The sequence below is a fragment of the Aspergillus pseudotamarii genome (assembly GCF_009193445.1).
Source record: "Aspergillus pseudotamarii strain CBS 117625 unplaced genomic scaffold BDV38scaffold_126, whole genome shotgun sequence".
NCBI lineage: Eukaryota > Fungi > Ascomycota > Eurotiomycetes > Eurotiales > Aspergillaceae > Aspergillus > Aspergillus pseudotamarii.
In genome coordinates, this window is record NW_022475140.1 from 36,649 (window position 1) to 54,436 (window position 17,788).

At 45.8% G+C, this 17,788-nt stretch overlaps 3 protein-coding genes across 3 annotated transcripts; all 3 read left to right on the forward strand.

Moving 5' to 3' along the window:
- Positions 1-3,196: 3,196 nt before the first annotated feature.
- Positions 3,197-4,882, forward strand: BDV38DRAFT_265495 (major facilitator superfamily domain-containing protein). Its single transcript, XM_032056357.1, has one exon. The coding sequence runs from the start codon at positions 3,363-3,365 to the stop codon at positions 4,605-4,607; it is 1,245 nt and encodes a 414-aa protein (XP_031907164.1). The 5' UTR covers positions 3,197-3,362; the 3' UTR covers positions 4,608-4,882.
- Positions 4,883-7,969: 3,087 nt separating this feature from the next.
- Positions 7,970-8,951, forward strand: BDV38DRAFT_265498 (uncharacterized protein). Its single transcript, XM_032056358.1, has one exon. The coding sequence runs from the start codon at positions 8,261-8,263 to the stop codon at positions 8,618-8,620; it is 360 nt and encodes a 119-aa protein (XP_031907165.1). The 5' UTR covers positions 7,970-8,260; the 3' UTR covers positions 8,621-8,951.
- Positions 8,952-11,193: 2,242 nt separating this feature from the next.
- BDV38DRAFT_289020 (uncharacterized protein) lies at positions 11,194-17,148 on the forward strand (the record flags this gene model as incomplete). Its single annotated transcript, XM_032061154.1, has 10 exons — positions 11,194-11,866; positions 11,915-12,663; positions 12,720-13,253; positions 13,307-13,433; positions 13,485-14,569; positions 14,622-14,794; positions 14,843-14,962; positions 15,015-16,198; positions 16,253-16,335; positions 16,396-17,148. The coding sequence occupies 10 exons, from the start codon at positions 11,194-11,196 to the stop codon at positions 17,146-17,148; spliced, it is 5,481 nt and encodes a 1,826-aa protein (XP_031907166.1).
- Between the last annotated feature and the right edge of the window lie 640 nt (positions 17,149-17,788).

The window sequence follows — 17,788 nt, forward strand, 5'->3', positions numbered from 1 at the left end:
GCTATGGCATGTATAATCTTCTACCGACCCTTCCAGGTCTTTCAAGTCGTGAACCAAGGGGCAAAATCTCCCAACAATAGGTTAGAGTTAGATTCGAAGTTCTTGTGACATTTATCAGTACAAAAACCCACCAACCGAGTTTAATTTTATACACCGACCAAAATGCGTCAGCTATAGCCCGGTCTTGGTATGGATTCCCAGAACCATGCCTGTCATTAGTGCTCGCAAGTGTAATTGAATGTTGGCACCAGCTATACAGATCAAACATGGGTGTTGTATCTAACTGATCGAAGAAGGCTGCAGCGAGCGAAATATCTAGTGATTTATTTTGTCCGAGGATTTCATCGTCAGCATTAGGAATTATAGTATCTATAATCTCTTTTCCAAGTCCATGCCCGCCAGACTCCACCTCACGTAACTTATTCAGTGCTCTGCCCTAAATACCAGTGAGCTGCTTGGAAGAGGTAAAGGGCGGATCGAAACTAATAACCTTACTGTTCCGTTGGACTGCGTATAGTAGGTATGAGGATGCTACCATATAGGTTTACTCGCCAGCATATCCGGCGGGAATATGGGATACGTGGGATCTCTACAACTTATAGACATATTAGTATTATCTATATTATAAATCAAAGTCAATTCTGGCCCATGCCCACCTCTGTAACCCAAAATATCCAATAGTATGCCGAGCCATACCAATAAGAGAGCCAATAAAAAGAATACCACACGACATTACACATGGTTCACGGGGACCGTGGTTTGGTCCATGATGAATGGCAACTCCGAGGGTACACACAAGACCCAAGGCAATCACAAGGATATTCAATATAGCTATGTGTTTCTGCTCCGTTGTAATATATGTAACAGTTTGCGCAGTACTGAAGAGTCCGCCGCCACGCCAAGGTATACCACCGTGACCAGTAGGAGGAACGATGAAGGGAGCCAACGATTGTTATAGGGAGGGGTCGGATCTGCTGAAGCCAGCAAAGAGTGAGTGAACTGGCAAAGCTAATTCCCGAGGAGTCTCGGTTTTGGATTTCAATAAAATTGCGCTGCGCTGCAGTGTAGAACTACTTGTGAATGGTGCAAAGCTAGTGAGCCGCAGTGTCCCATGTGCTCAATGGTAAGTTTCAGCTTGTGCAGATGCTAGCTGATGAGGCACAGCCATATACAGGTAATATGCTGGACTTTTCCAACCTTAAGGGACCGCAGAGTTTGACTTTTTCTGGCTGGCTGTGGCCACGGCCATACCCAGGACACCCATGGCCTCGGACTTTCTGCCTACGAGACATGGCGAGGCGCTTCCCAGTCTCGACACTTCTTCCGGGCACACGCCCACCAATATGCCAGCAGATAACAGTGGTGTTTGTGATGCCGAAATCTCTTTAAAATGGGTATGTCTGGTTGTCGCTTGGTCTTACGGTGGCCTCGGGAAGAAGTTGTTATCTCTACACACAGACTCCTGAATATAATGATTGTGATAATTCTGTTATAGTATAACAGTATAAAGGTCGTCACTTATATCGAACCGAATATAGTGCTGATATTTTTCGGTCTTGGCAGCACTGGGTTGCTGGAGGTTGCCCAATACAGTATTGCTGTAAAGGGCCTCCGCTGGTTTTTCCTAGAGCTGTAATCACACCGATAGTTCATCGTGTTCCCCGCTAAACTCAATCTGAAGTCGCCTAGACTGGCGTATGGCTAGGTTGAGTTAGATTAATGGAGTTCGGGTCAACATTAACCGCTACTATGGGCCATTCCAGGAGCCACAGTGTATCTAGAATTATCGATATTTAACTAAACAAACCAAACAATCAATTTTCCCCGTTTCCCCGTTTCCGCATTTCCCCATCCGGAGTGTACATTGACCATGTTGACCGTCTAACCATGTGGTTTATAGAATTTCCTCGATGTCTCGTTTGTGGGTTGTGGTGAAGTCTGATGAACTAGAATCCAGTCAATTTTATTGGCATTGTCTGGCGCTCCTATAGGGGTGTTCACAGGTCTATATAATTGACCCAAGGCAGATGTGTCTTCCGACTGGCTCTGATGTAGTAGGTCGATTTAATACCAGCCATTTACTACTGGAAGCGTTGTAACCATGCCGGCGGATGCAATGGGCCGCAGCCCAAATATTTGGGGACCATCTGCTGATGGCCTTGGGGAGAGACGATATATACAGCCCACACCTGCAGATACCCAGCTTGAACGTAAAACGAAAGATCCCCGGCGCGTCGGTGGCCTTATGGCATTTGGGGTGGCGCCAGTTCTCGGTCCCGGCCGCCACTAAGCCAGCGGAGGGATCTTTGGATTTACAACTATGATGGTCCTGCAGTGTGATATAATTCCCGTCAGCGGAGTCTGGAAGGAGCCGCAGACGAGCCCCTTGCCTCTCGTGTCTGTTATGGGACATTTGCTGGAACCCTTTAATACCCACGTGAGAAAAGTGAAGGGATTTGAGGGTACAACTTGGGACTTTCAACTCGAAGGCCCCAAAGGCAACATTCTATTGATAGTTAGGTACGAAATCAGCCGGCATGTTAAGAGCTGAACCGAGTTGGTTAATTGCGAATTAAGTGTCAAGTTTGTTGAAATCGACCACCCACAATATTGAGGATTATATATCTATACAGCTTTATGTAGGGACTCTGGCTAGCTCCGTCATAGCTATTATCATACAAGAGCATTGGTAAAGTTGTTCCTTCATTGATAGTATCCTACTTGCCAACAGACGGCTACTATATAGGGGTCCAAAAGCCTGACTACACTAGCGCGCTCCCACCAGTATAACCCTAACTACAGTAAGGAGCAAGAATACAATAGCCTTTTCGTAGCTAAACTGACCTTTGAGTCCATTATGAGGGGGAAATGAAAGAATGATCAAGAATTACAGACGACATATTGATCTCAAGATACCAATCTCTTTCCTATACTAAATTATTGTTGCTAGGCTACTTCCTCGTCCCACCCACCTGCTTTGCTTCTACCCTGGAATGACCCAATCAGCGTATCATTCCCATTCTTCTAAATTGGGTTACTCATAGAAACATCTGTTGACCCTAGTGATATGGCGGGTATACTTCGGTTTTGTTTATAGACGGACGGGCCGGACTTACATAAGTCCGGTGTCTCATCAGACCTTCCCGCAAGCTCGGCCTTGAGATTCTTTCACCTCATTAACGAGTTTACCGACTATGGTTACCACAACATCGGATGATGTGCATGAGACTACGGCTCTTCTGGAGCCCAACAAAGGTCGTCAGGAGGAAAAGCCTCTACCAAAGGCTCAGATCCTGTTACTCTGTTATGCCCGGGCCGTAGAGCCCTTGGCCTTCTTCTCCATCTTCCCTTATGTCAGTCAGATGATCCGGGACAACGGGAGTGCCGAGGTCTCAGATGTTGGTTTCTACACAGGGCTCATAGAGTCGCTGTTCTCCCTGACTCAGGCCATAGTGATGATTTTCTGGGGCCGAGCGGCCGATCGCGTTGGGCGGAAGCCCGTCCTGGTCTTCTCCCTATTCGGCGTGACCGTGGCGACGGGCCTCTTCGGACTGGCAAAGACTATCGCGCAAATGGTTTTATTCAGGTGCCTTGCCGGTGTCTTTGCGGGGACTATCGTCACCATCCGCACTATGATCGCCGAGCACAGCACAAGCAAGACACAAGCTCGATCATTCAGTTGGTTCGCTTTCAGTGGAAACCTGGGTCTCTTCCTGGGTCCTCTGTTGGGTGGTTGTCTTGCCAACCCAACACGCCAGTATCCAGGTGTGTTTAAGGGTACTGGTTTCTTCGCTGACTACCCATACGCGCTATCGAGCCTGGTGGTGGCGCTGGTCGGGGCTACCGCTGCCTTTTCTACTCTTTTTTTCGTCCAAGAGACGTTGAAAAAAGAGCCTGCTACGTCGGACTCCATCCCCGATGAAGGGTTGTCAGCTTGGCAGCTTTTGAAAGCCCCCAGTGTGGGGATAGTCCTCTACACATATGGACATATTATGGTACTCGCCTTTGCCTACACAGCTATCATCCCGGTCTTTTGGTTCACTCCTACCTACCTCGGTGGATATGGCTTCACTCCACTACAAATTTCGGTGCTGATGGGCCTGAACGGCGCCGCCCAATCTGCGTGGCTCCTCCTGGCTTTCCCTCCATTGCAGAAGAGGATCGGGTCGAATGGAGTGATCCGCCTATGTGCCTATGCCTATCCTTTCTTCTTCCTTGCCTGTCCAGCCGGTAATATACTCCTGCGACTGGACACCGAGGCATCTGTCAAGGTTTTCTGGGTTTTCCTACCAATAGCGCTGGCCGTCGGCTGTGGGGTCAGCATGAGCTTCACAGCCATCCAGCTCATTCTGAACGACGTCTCCCCATCGCCAAAAGTCTTAGGTACGCTGAATGCCTTGGCCTTGACCGGGGTTAGCGGCCTGAGGGCAATTTGCCCAGCCCTTTTCACCACCCTCTTTGCTTTGGGGGCGAGAACACAACTTGCCGGGGGGTATGCCATCTGGGTACTGATGCTCTTGCTTGCTGCCACGTTGTCGGTTGCTGCACGATATCTACCTGAGCCTGAAAAGCCTGATGAATCCCGGGGTAACTCAGTGGATCAGTGAAAATAAGGAAAAATGTTTTTCCGTATCGTTGGACTCTGCAACGGTGGTATTTTGACGATTTCAATTTTTTGCATAGCGGTTGGGGTGGCGGCTTGCTTGTAGTTACGGCTCGCCGACTGGTTACGCTATGTCTGTTTGCATGGTTTAGATCTTTAGATAATAAAAAGATGTGATCCCTGTTATGGCTACCTCGGATACTACTGCAAAGACCAAGGACCGGCCTATACCGGTCTTTGGTCCTAATCCTCAGTCGTCTTCTTCAGGGCCCACAATGCCCCCCCCCCCCCCCCAAAAAGCCTATTTTTGTATACATAATTACATATTGGTCTTGGTATTCACAAAGCTGCTTACTAAGTAGAATAAATTATATTTTTCCATATAAAATAGTGGTATGCCTGATATTTGCAATGTTTAGGGCCTAATCGGGGGCTTACAGGCCTATTATGATCCCTAGACTCGGACCCAAAGCCCAACCCACCGTGTGCCTGGGCCGGGATGGGTGGCCGTGAAGAAACCTAGCCTTATTAGAGACTGGGGACAGCTGCTTGATAGACTAACTGAGTATTGTAGACAAATCTCTACAGTAGCGACTTAAGAAGACCAGATCTAGATGGTATATAAATAAAAAGTATCTAGGATATATTAATATAGAGCGGATATTTATCCAGACTTTTAGAGATATACTATCATAGTAGAGATTAATGTTAATAGAATACTCTGAATTTAAGTTCCAATTTACTATTATCTCCTGTAGGATACTTAGTATAGCCATTTTCTTCCGAAGCTAGACTGGCATAACCTAACCGTTGTAACCTAGCCATAACCTAACCTAACCGACCCCGGTTAGATTAAGGTATAAAAATATTTAACCGACCTAGGTTAAGGTTAAAACTTCTACCTGATGTGGCCACAAGGCGCCAAGCTAAGCCTGTTCAGGTAGGCGGTAGATTAGGGCTATTTTCTACTAGCAGTATTTTAAATAATCCTAATTCACTGTCTGCCTAAATAGGTTTAGTTCGGTGCCTTAGACAGAACTAGATTAACTACCAGTTAACCACAGACAGTACAATATATATATATAACCTAGCCATAACCTAACCTGGCCAAACGCCAGTCTATCCGAAGCATATAGTCTTTTGATATGCAATGAATCACCTTTAGACCCTGTATACAAGCCGACTTTAGTGCAATCCCTCTGATGTAACTTATAGCTAGGTATTGTAGAGATATTGATTTCCAAGTTCGTGCAGAACCAAACCAGACTTCTTCTCATTGGACCCTATTAACAGAACTGGGTAATGCAGAACTAATGACAGTTGACGCAACTTATGTATTATATCGTACTTATATTCATTTCTATTCCGAATATTGAAATTCATGAGCAAATAATTAAGAGAGTGATATCCTAGATACAGCATCACCCTGATCGCTTGTGAGATCCACAAGCGGTGTGAGAAGAGAGGCTACTTTCTTTGAAAGTGTGCTTAGATGGTGCGCCGTAGGACCAAAATACTTTTCAAAACACTATCCGTCGGAACTACTTCCTCCAGAGCTTTCTGATTCAGGAACTATTAAGGGGAAAAAGCTTGGTACCAAGGGCTTGCTTCGTCTTGTTGGGTGTGGTTCAGGACCTTTGGCCAGTTAAGCACAAGCCCGTCTGCTGCTTCCTTCAAGAGCTGTACTTGGATATATGCCTCGACAAGTACGACGCATGACTATTATTCCAGTTGATTATTCACCTCTATACCATTTGCACTTTACATATACTGCTCCTTGGTCCCAGCTTTGAAGAATAAAAACCGTCTCTGGACCTCCATAGCGACGATACTCTTCATCAGATAACCGAACTGTCTGTTGCTCTCTGAAGCCAGATCTTAAACTCTGGTACTCCTCACTAAAGACAATTTTCCATCGGTATGTTCAAGCTCTCGAACCAAGTGAAGGTCAGTACCTGCTCTGGAGAAAGACGCCTTCTTCGGCTTAGAGCCTTTTTCTCATTCTAGAACAGAAGGCCCCAGTACTTCTTTTGATTTTCACTCCCTGATTAGTCTGAGAAGATAATGTTGAAATTATCAAGAAAATTCTCTATTTTGAGCACTTTTTACAGTGCTTAAGGAAGTACTTTTTTATATAGGGTACTGTATATATATTTTTGAATAGGTTTTACTAGTGCGCTTTTATGGTTATATAATTCGGTTCATCTTCCTATTATAGTAGTGTTTCGTCCAAGTAACTACCCTTAAAGCTGATTAGTCTCACAACTCTTCAGTACTGTACTTTAATTAGAGTTGATATCGGGTCGGGGTCGGTTGTAACGACGATTGCCTCAGGCAGCAACAAACCCGCCGCAAGCGAGGCGCCTGGGATCTGCCGGTGCCCTAAATCGCACTATATAGACCCAGATCGCGCAGAGGATTCTGATCCCCAAGCAAATTTTTTCTGTTATATTTTGCATACAATTCCCCTAGTAATCGGAACACAAGATATCTTTCATCCTGAAGCCCGTTGGCCTACAAGGCACCGACGGCGTAGCGCCAGGCTGATTACGTACACCAAAGGCGCCCTTACACGGGTCCAAAATCTAGGACTCGCCCCCGACACGATATCAACTCTAATTTTGACAATATATATAATAGATATATACTCTAGATCTATATAGAAATATAAAAAGATTCTGGAAAAATCTAGAATTTTAGATCACATGACTTTTCGGGTTGGAACCGGTTGTCCGGGTTTGTGGCGGGTTGTTCGGGGGACCCGATCAACTCTAGTTATGATCGAGAATAAGCCACACCTCAAATTTCACCCTTGCAGATCGGAGTACTCAGACTGTGGACAGGCAGGTCTGGCTGGAATTTACTCCGGAAGGAACGACAGTAGTGAGGGAGGAGACTTATGCTTGACTTTGATTGTTGGTAGCACAGAGCGGACTAGGTGCAAAAGACTGGATATGATAGGGGTATTCAATGTTGAATAAGTATGTAGTTCATCTTATTGCATGGTTTTTTTTCTTGAATCATTCACGGCTTCAATCGGCCATCTTCTCTGTCTCATCGTTGGTGTATACTGGGATTCTCAATTCAAGAATGACAACATCCGTCTGGCCTGAGTGTTTTAGACTTTGACTAAGGATGCAATGGAGCTACTACTTTGTAACTACTTTGTAAGGAGGTAGCATTCAGCTTTGACCCTTCCATCTCATAATGATTCCCTCATGCTTGCGTAAGGGTACTGCATGACACTAAATGGCTTGGTATTGATGCCTTGACCAACCAGTCGACCACGCTAAAGCTCTTTCAGTATAGTCTGCTACTGCTCCCAGCCTTTCATTGGTTATTCCTTTTGGAGAGTGAACAACCTCAGCTGAGCCTTCCTTGACTTCCCTACTTGTCAGACTGCCTGAATATTTTATCGGAGGGTTCAATTGTGATAGGTGGATGATCAAGTTGTCCCTGGTGGACTTGGTTCTCATCCAGATCTTTCCCCGTACTATATATCTCGCCAGATTCCCAATTCAATTCTCCATTAGGGTCAACACTGGTCCATCCTCTTTGCCTTCAAAACCTTGAAAACACATCCTGGTAAGTTCTCAAACCCATACGACAGATAATCTATGGGAACTGATCAGGAATCTAAACAAGATACAGCCCAACATGAAGCTACCGTCGCTCATCAAGATCGCAACCCTTGCAGGCCTTGCCTGCAACTCCCTCTCCGTTAGCGCACTGAAGGTTGGAGAAATTGTCGTCTTTAAGGGTTATCAGTGCGACTCCAATGGTCTAGTCCTTCAGCTTGATCAGAGTGCTAATAACCGCGTATCCACTATCTCTCAATCGGGTGGGGCTGTCTTGAGATGGCTGAATCCTGGCTGTAAAGTGTATTTGTGCTTTGCCGGTTATGGGTGCGGGGATGGTGCATCTGTAGTACAGGAATTGAAGCCTAATACATGTTTGCTGTCGAAGGCAGGGGATGCCTGGAGAGTGTGGGATAAGTTGCTTTTTATTTGCGATTAGGCTTGGGAAGTAATGGAATTCATTCCATGTATATGGAATGGAAAATAATCCCGATGTCACATAGTGGAAACACCGCATTCGGAAAGACCACGAGTTTAATAAACAGTGCAACTGTATATAAGGAAAACTCTGCTTCCGTCCTAATTCTCAGCCAACTGCATGATGGGCCATCCATGGACTGGCCATGGCGAGGTCTATTCCTTTTCTTCGTGGAGAATGTGATTGGAACCATTATAGTCACAAGCGGAAATAAACAATTTTCTCCCCAATAGATAGCACCAATATCATCATACTACTTAGCCGCCACACCTAGGTCCTACCCTGAGTGTCGACTCGACTTATTCAATTCATTTTTGGAAACATTTCTACCAGTATAACATCATAAGGAAACTTAGTAGAGAAGTAAGTCTAGTAGCTAAGATATACAGTCATAATGTATCTTAAAACCCTATTCTATACTTATATTATTCAACGATTAAGCCAGTATGCAGCAGATATAAGAAACACAAATGTCTCTCTAAAACCGTCGCTCAACTTCGCATTGTATTTAAAGGCTCAGTTTATGGCACGTTTATTGCCAAATTCTCCAACAAAAAAAAGCGCCTAACATACAACTCTTAATCCTGATCTTACTCTCTACATCTCTTGCATTAGGCGTACTCTCTTATGATTGTAAACATGACATACTTCATTGCGGCCGCACCCTGCTGGGTAAAGTTGGTATGTTAATCTAAGCTCATTTATAACGCTTTCCTCATTAAATTTACTGACGCTGTGTCACACAGACACCAAATATGTTCCAACTCTCAAGGACGAGCTCAACAGAAGAGGTTTACCAAGCACTGAATACAATGTAGCAAACTCCTTGTAGATTTGCTGTTCTGGCGGTATGTACTTTAACAGCCTATGTAGCACTTGTGAATGGAGTGCCATAGATCATGATGATTACTATTCCCGCTATGGGTAGGGGATGGTTCAGACTATGATATTCTTGTTCAGTACTGGCTACCTTTAGACTGCGAAAGTAAATGCGATTTCCGAAATTTTTGCTTGGTGAGATTAGAGTTGCATGCGGGTGCGGGTTTACCTATCAAAAACTGCCCCGGAGCCGGGTTAGGGGCGGGCCCTAGATTTTGGAACCGAACCCGACCCGATATCAACTCTAAATTACAGACTATTTAGTAACTATATAGACAACACAGACAATGTAGACAATGCAGACAGCATGGGCAAGACAGACAACGCAGACAACGCAGACGAAGTACTAGACTAAGTAGATTAAGCAGATTAAGCAGGTTAAGCAGGTTAAGCAGGTTAAGCAGACCAAGTAAGCAATTTAAGTAGATTCATCATACTAGACTATTCTGCCGGCAGAAACATATTTTAAATGCAGGAGAATGAATTAATGCGCGTTGGCCGCAATGGCTTGGCATAATAGCATAGTCTAACGCTATGCACACATCGGTGTCTGACCACAGGTGACGGATCCATATACATCAGGGCGCCATGGCTAGCTGAGTGCAGAGGTTGAGATGGAGGTGCTCGTCTGCGCTCAGGCAGCAAATCGCGTGCGCAAGCACATGCATCACAATATGATTCGATCTAAGTCGGTGGCCGCCTCACCCGAATCTGTTTCCTGGTGGGGGATCGGCCCGCGCCTACGTGGCGGCCCAGTAGGTAGCTGAATGTCCGCGCGGATCTAATTTCTGGGACACACACTGAGGTATTTGTTTATCGCGTGATATCAATAAGCGAAATGTTTAAGTCTGACAATAAAAAAGTGTGTATCCAGGTCGTGAGTGTCACCACTCACTCAGCCCTGAGTTAGTGATTGACCTCTATCCAGACTAGGTTTCAGCTGCATATCCGACTGTAAAAGGCAACTGTCGTTGACTCGTTATGGATCTAATACCTTGGGGACCCTGGATATCAGGGGATACACCATCGAGGAGTAAATTGGAATTGTTGATTAGTAGTTATCCCTATATCGATCGAATACACAGTTCAGCTGGAGCGATTCAAGGTTCTGACTGGCGGGAGCACCTTTGCAGCTGCCCCTCCACTAGGAGGCAGCCCAAACTCTAGGGTTAGGAATTATTTTCCGCATGCCTTCCCACTGGAGATATTTTTTCCATCCTGCGTGAAATTCCCCTCCCAATCCAAGCGTGGCCGACACACCTGGCCTGATTGAACTATAGCTAGCTATCAACCGCCGAAGTAATTCTCACCAGGCCGCCATTCCCAAGGACTGCCAAATCCTCCTCTCTTCTCCCACCCTTCGCTGTCCGGTTGATCCAAAATTTTGACTTTGCCTAATCGAAGTGCCAGTTGGTAGTGGATCTCTGAGGGGTAGAAAGTGGAGCATCCCATCATACCAATCTACTTATGGTGCAGATCTTCGTCTCGATCTTTCAGCTCGGGTAGAGATGAGATGGCCATAGATTGATAAATACTGGTGGCATTCCCCAGACCTAAAAGTCCCACACGCCATCTGCTACCCAGATTTATTTGGGGCCTGAACGAGCCTTTTATTCTTATAATTTTATATATATCTATTTCGTTTATTTTTCACCATGCTAGACCGCCAAAACTTCATCACAGCTGATCACATCGACGAGGAAGTAAAAAAGGCCTACACGTTACCTATTACCTCTCTCGATTTGATTGTCGATGAGTCCACCCTCAACTTTCGCCATGAGCTCCACCAAATACCACCTATAAGCACACCCGAGGCCGACTTCAGCGGGGATTCAGAAAGTGACGACCCCCCGACCACTCTGACAGAGTCTGCCAGTCCATCCCCAACTTTTGCTGCTCTATCCAGTCGCGGCAAGTCGGAGTCCTTGACTTCAACCATCAGTGGAGGGGCAGTGGTAAGCAATCTCTCCTTGGTGGTGCCTGGAAAACGGGGGAAGAGATTTGCAGATCTTCCTGTCGTTAGCATCAAGGGCAGTAATAATGTCAATGCTCAACTGTTGGCCACAGTGCCTGGTCGTAGGCGGAGAAAGCAAAACCAAGTTCCTGTTTTGCTTTTGCCTGAGGAAGGAAATCATGTCCTATTAGATCAGGCAGTCAATGGTGACTTGCCTGGTGGCGCGATGCCTGTCTGGAATTCGATTAAGAGAACAAGACCAGATGCAATGCAGCATATATTCAAAACAAACATGGACAAATATGTGCTTTCGGGGGATATTAAGAACTTTTTTGGTATCAAGGGCCTGCATGCCAAGATTTACAAATTCAAGGGTAGGCGTGCCTACACAGGAAGAAATGGCAGAGCTAAATTGTTTATAGGTCCTGGAATGGACAATGGCAAACAAAGTGCCGATAATACTGAATGCGATACTGCAGACCATACTGCAGGCGAAACTTCAGGTGACAATAAAACCGAAGAAAACAAAGAGCCAGTCCGTGAAAAGATCAAACTGAACCCCGACAGTCTGGCACTAAAAGGACAGCCGTTGGGCACCCTCTTCCCGTTCATCGATGACGAAGACCTCAAGAAAATACCCATCACAAATCTGGAATTCACCTACTGCGAGGAGAAGCAAGGTACCTTCTTCCTTCCCGGTCTTCGCCTCGAAGTCGACGTGATGCTCAAGGATAGTCTGCAGTGGGCGAGTGATACATTGAAGACTATTTTCGGTGACCAGCCGATTCCGGAGTCCATTCATCTGAGTGCCCATCTTGGAGACAAGAGAGACTGGACCAAGCGGCCGGTAATTGAGAAACTCGTTCTCCAAGGATACTTTCCAACTATAGGGCTGAAGATCTGGGATGTCCTTCAGTTCAAGACAATAGGTATCGAGATTACCGGTACAAAGGCAGGCAGAAGCATCAAACCTACGCCTGAGAAGGAAGGGAAAAATGGGACACACGAAGCCAAAGACCCATCCTCTGATGATGCAAGCAAAGACAAACCCAAGGCCAGTACCGAAGAGTATGAGACAAAGCCTGATCCAGACGGCAAGAGAAAGACGAATCCTCAAAGTGATGATAAGGATAGAACTGAGCCAGATCTTGCAATGTCAGAGAAAAACGAGGTATATTAGGCCTAATCCTCAAAACCTTCAAGGATAAAGCAACTGACATCAGCCAGTCCGAAGCCGATGGTAAGGAGAAGATCAACCCTAAAACTGACGAACCCGACAAACCCTCTACAGGAGAAGATCGAGAAGGCAAAACAGGCGAGGACAAGAAAGAAGACGAGAAGCCAAAGTCCAAGGAGAAAAAGTCCTGGAACTTTGGCTTTGGCTTTTTCGGAACACTCATACTCACCAACGTCCCTCATGCAAATGCTCCCGTGGAATTGAATTACCGGATTGCCAGGGACTTTGAAACTGATGGGAGTGGAGGTGATGACGGAGATGTGCTTGCCGATGATCAGGCCCCGGAAGACAAGCCTGAAGATGACACTAAGCAGAAGGCCGAATCAATCACGACAAGCGCCACAAAGACTGAAGAACAAAACGGGAAGGAGCTCGTCAAAGGCGGCTCCAAGAATCCAGCTACCAAGGCTCCAGAACAGAAGAAGCCCACGAAGCAATACTCGGATGGAGAACACAGAAGAATCTGGAACATGGTTATCTGGTGTGACGAATGGGAGGACATCTACGGCATTAAGAATGTTTCTGTTAGTGCACAATCCTAGTTATAGATTCACAATCCAGCTAACCGTCCTCGCAGTTGACAAAAGCCGAGCTCAAAACCTCCTTTGAACAAGGCAAATTTGCAGAGACGGCGAAGCTGGACCTCGAAGCCAATCTGTCGCTAGGAAACGGAACCTTTACCGTTACGGGAAAGATCTCTAGGGGTGAGTTAACATTTCTGCTGAATATAGAGGCATTGACTAAACGGTACAAAGATGAAAACTTCCTAGATGCCCAAGTCGGCGATCTCACACTGAGTGACATCAAGAAGATTCACGCCCAGATTGCTGGACGGGAGCTACCAGTAGTAGCAGACACAGAGGCAGATGCAATGGCAGAAGCTAAAGGCAACGAAATCACTTTCAAGAAGCTCCATCTCAATCTGTCGAGCACCAAGGTTGGAGGTAGTACAGACAGGTCCTTGCAACTGGATGGTGAAGTTACGTTCAACGAGCATAGCAGTGCCAGTGCCTTGATCAAGATCGATCAGGATGGTGTGACAATTAATGGTGATATTCAGGAGTTTAATATTCCTGACACTCACCTCACGATCAAAAAGGCTGGACTACATATTTATATTGCGTTCAAGCAGGGCCAGAAGAAGGAGAAGGCTGTCAAAGGTGGAAAGGGACAAAAGGACTCCAAGGCCACCACTGACAAGCCAGATGAGTCTGAAAAGCCGGAGAACGAGTTCGAGAAGCCAGCTGAGGAGCCTAAGAAATCAGATCAGAGGGAAACCAAGCCTGATGATAGGGACAAAGGTGAGGATGCTAACGGCGACAAAGCGATAACAAAACCAGAGGACGAGAAGGAAACGGCCGAGGACAAGCCCGAAGTGAACAAACGCGCGAGTCAGTTCTCGATTCTGGGTACCGTCCAAATCGAGAACTTCACCGTGACTGTTGGTCTGCACATTGAGCAGAAGAAAGACAAGCAGAACCGCGACTGGATCCTTGTGGGTACAGTTGAGAGCATCAGATTGAACGAGCTCTGGGCAGACGTCAAGGGCGGATTCCTGGACTTGGAGCTGGACAATGTGACCCTGATTGCATCGTCAGAGGAGCGAGAGAAACAGGAAATATCATCCACGAGCACAGCAGACAGCTGGGATATCCTGGCCAAGATCGATTCGTACGGCTACCCTGTTGTCAAGGGCGTTCAATTGTGTGCATCTATCAGAAAGTTCGAAAAGCTTGATCAGCTCAACAACAAGAAGAAAGTGGACGGTCTCTTGCTGGCTGTGGCTTTCCCATCCAAGGGCAAGTTGCAAATCAGTATCGACATGCCCAAGACATTGGAGGTAAGAATAAAAACACGACATATATCGATATCAAAGCTGACGGGCAACGCAGATTCCTCTCCGTGACTACGCAAAACTAGGCGGATTTGGTGCCGCTATCATTGCTGGTGATGCCGGCCCTATCTTGCAGTTGAACGCAACCTTGACTCTGCTGTTTGATGATCAACCTCCGATCAGGGTTAGAGGTTACATCAATGGGGACATTGAACGTGCCGAAGGAGGGCTGTATGCACAAATCCATCTCTATTTATGGATGTTACTGACAATAGACAGTTATATGGCCGCGGAGGATAGATGGATCAACCCGTTCAAATTGAACAAAAAGGCAGTCGTATCCAAACTAGGCATTGGTGCCGGATTTAAATATGCGACTGTCTGGGCTCAAGGGCCGGAGTAAGCCTTCCCATCATGTGGATGAATTGGATAATTTGTTAACAGCTATTAGCCGTCTTATGGCCACAGGAAGACTCGAGCTTGGTAACGATTTCCATGCGGAGATGGACCTGAGCTTAGGTACAGGCAAGGATCTGGTTATCAACGTCGATATTTCCGAAATCAATGTGGTCAAACTTGTCCGTCTGGCCGGCGAGTTGGCTGACGTCCAGGCCTTGAAGAATATCCAAGGCGGCGACGATATTCTCGTGTTTCGCGCTGTCAAGCTCTACATGTCCAGAGGTGGAAAGATCTTTGATGTCGAGTACGAACGCGGTATTATTATTAAAGGTAAGGTGGAATTCTTTGGAAAGACCGGCGATTTTGACGGACGCTTCACCGACGATGGTGTTATTATTAAGGCTGGTATCGACCAGTTCAACATTGGAGGCCTAGAAGTCACATCTGCTTCGGTGGGTGGAAAACGGGCGACACTGGATGTGGAAATGACAAAGACAAAACAAAGTATCCTGGTTGACGGTATGATTCGGTATCAAGACTTCCACGCGAGTATCTTCATCGACGCCGATATGCAAGAAAGACGGCTAGATGCCAATATCGATATCAAATTTATCGAGCAACTATCCTTCAAGCTCAAGGCCAAGGTCAGGGTCCCACAAGGCAACAAGCTCGACGGCCTTGTAGCCAAGTTCGAAGCAGAACTCACACCTGACGTTGCCGGCGCAATCTTTGACGGTATCAAGAATGGAATCGATGCGATTGGAAAGGCTGCCACGCAGACGATTGACGATGCCATCAATGACCTTGAAGGGCAGATCAGCGAAAACAATGCAGAACTGCACAGATTGCAGGAGAGAGTGGATCAGCTCAAGATCGAGTCTGGTACAGAGATCCGCAAACGTGAGGCACAGATCAAAAGTGACAATAGTGAGTTGACCAAGTTGAGAAAAGAGCTTGAGAAACTTGGGGAAGATGTCAAGAAGGCCGAAGACGAGAAGAACAGGAACGATAGCGACATAGCCCGCAGAATGGTTGAAAAGGAAGCTGCAGAACGCAAACTGCAGAATAAGATTCGCGAGATGAGCTCGGAATACGACCGCAAGTTGAAGGAGCAACAGGACAACCAACGCAGATGGGAGATGGAGAAAGAAAGGCTAGAGAACGAGAAGAATTCCAGATGGGGCGAAGTGATCAGGAGCGGTGCTGCGGCAGAAATCACGTGGAAAGTTTTCGATAGTGAGTTTTGTCTCCTAAAACCAGGGTTTCGTAAATACTAACGACCAATTCCAGAGAAGGTGGGCGATGCCTATTGGTGGAAGAACAAGTGCTGGGAGAGGCACGACGACGCCGCATGGTATAACAAGTATGGAACTGTGAGTATTTACTCTTAGCGTTCTTCATACTCCTTTAGATTGACTACTAATGCAATTTAGTGGATCATATTCTTAGGCGCCAGTGCCGAACTCGAGCGAGCCAAGGGCCAACGAGACTTCTACGCCACTACGATGAATGCTGCAAAGGATCTCATGAACACCTCAGAATACAAAGAAGTCGAAAATGCCATCACCCAAGCCTCAAACAAGATCACCAACTTTAGCAGAGCCGTCGACGCACTTAACAGGAAAGGTGTTATTGGCTACGCTCAAGAAATGTGTCGCGATGAGGAAGCAGAACGAGACCGCCAGATCCAACTGCTCACAGAACTCGAAACAGAAAGCAGGAGACTGGTGGCTGCGCTTACCGAGGCGAAGACCGAACTTGAAAACAACCGAGGCAGAATCACGACGGCTCAAAGAAAAGCACAATCAGCTATTGCCCAACTAGAGGAGGAAATCAAACTCAAGCCGTTCGATCTTGAACTACGCGCCAAACAGATTGAACACGCCAATGTTAACGCGCAGGTCCAGACCATCCAGCAAACCCTCAAGGATATCAGGAATGGCATCGATGCAGGAACGCAAGCAGCCAAGCACACTGTTGAAACGTTGAAGAAGGGAATGCCTCGAGTCACCCTAATCATCGTCAAGGCCAGCACTGAAAGCTTTATCAAGAACGAGCCGCTGGTCTTTTCATGTGACATCGAATGGTTGGGAGAGAATAGTAACCTCGAAGTGACTTGGGCTCCGGGAATGAATGCAGCCGATCTCTATAAAGATATTGCAGACAAGATCATCAAACACAATTAGTCAAGGCAGTGAAACATATACAGCTAGATAGATTCAATTTCCAGGATTACAAAGATTGGTTAGAGTGGCATTACCTAACCGCCGTAACATAACGTGATCAGTAAGCGAGCGACGTATATAAGCGGGTGACGTGCCACCCACCATACTGAAATTTAAAATGATCAAAATACCATAAATTTAGACTTCTATATAAAAATAAGTAGTTCTATCAATTCGGACAGTACATAATTTTATGGCCCTGTACACCACAGCCAGAACATTTAAATAGGACACACCTAGAAGTAGACTGCAGCTAGACTGGTGTTTGGCCAGGTTAGGTTAGGTTAATGGGGTCAGTTATACCTAACCACTAGATTATAGCTAGGTTAATAGAATTTCTATATCTAACTATAGTTAAGTCAAAAATTGAATAGTTAATCTAGATTAATTATACTTAGTATTAAGACTATTAATTCTTACTCAGTAAAATAGACAGTAAATTAGATTAACTATAATTAATCTAATATTAATCTAATTATCTTAATTAACTATAAGAATACTTTATTAATAATATTAAAAGATTCTGTTTATTAATTATATATAAAAAAATAGTATATTTTTAATTAAAAATTCTATTAAAATTATTATTTTCTATAGTTAA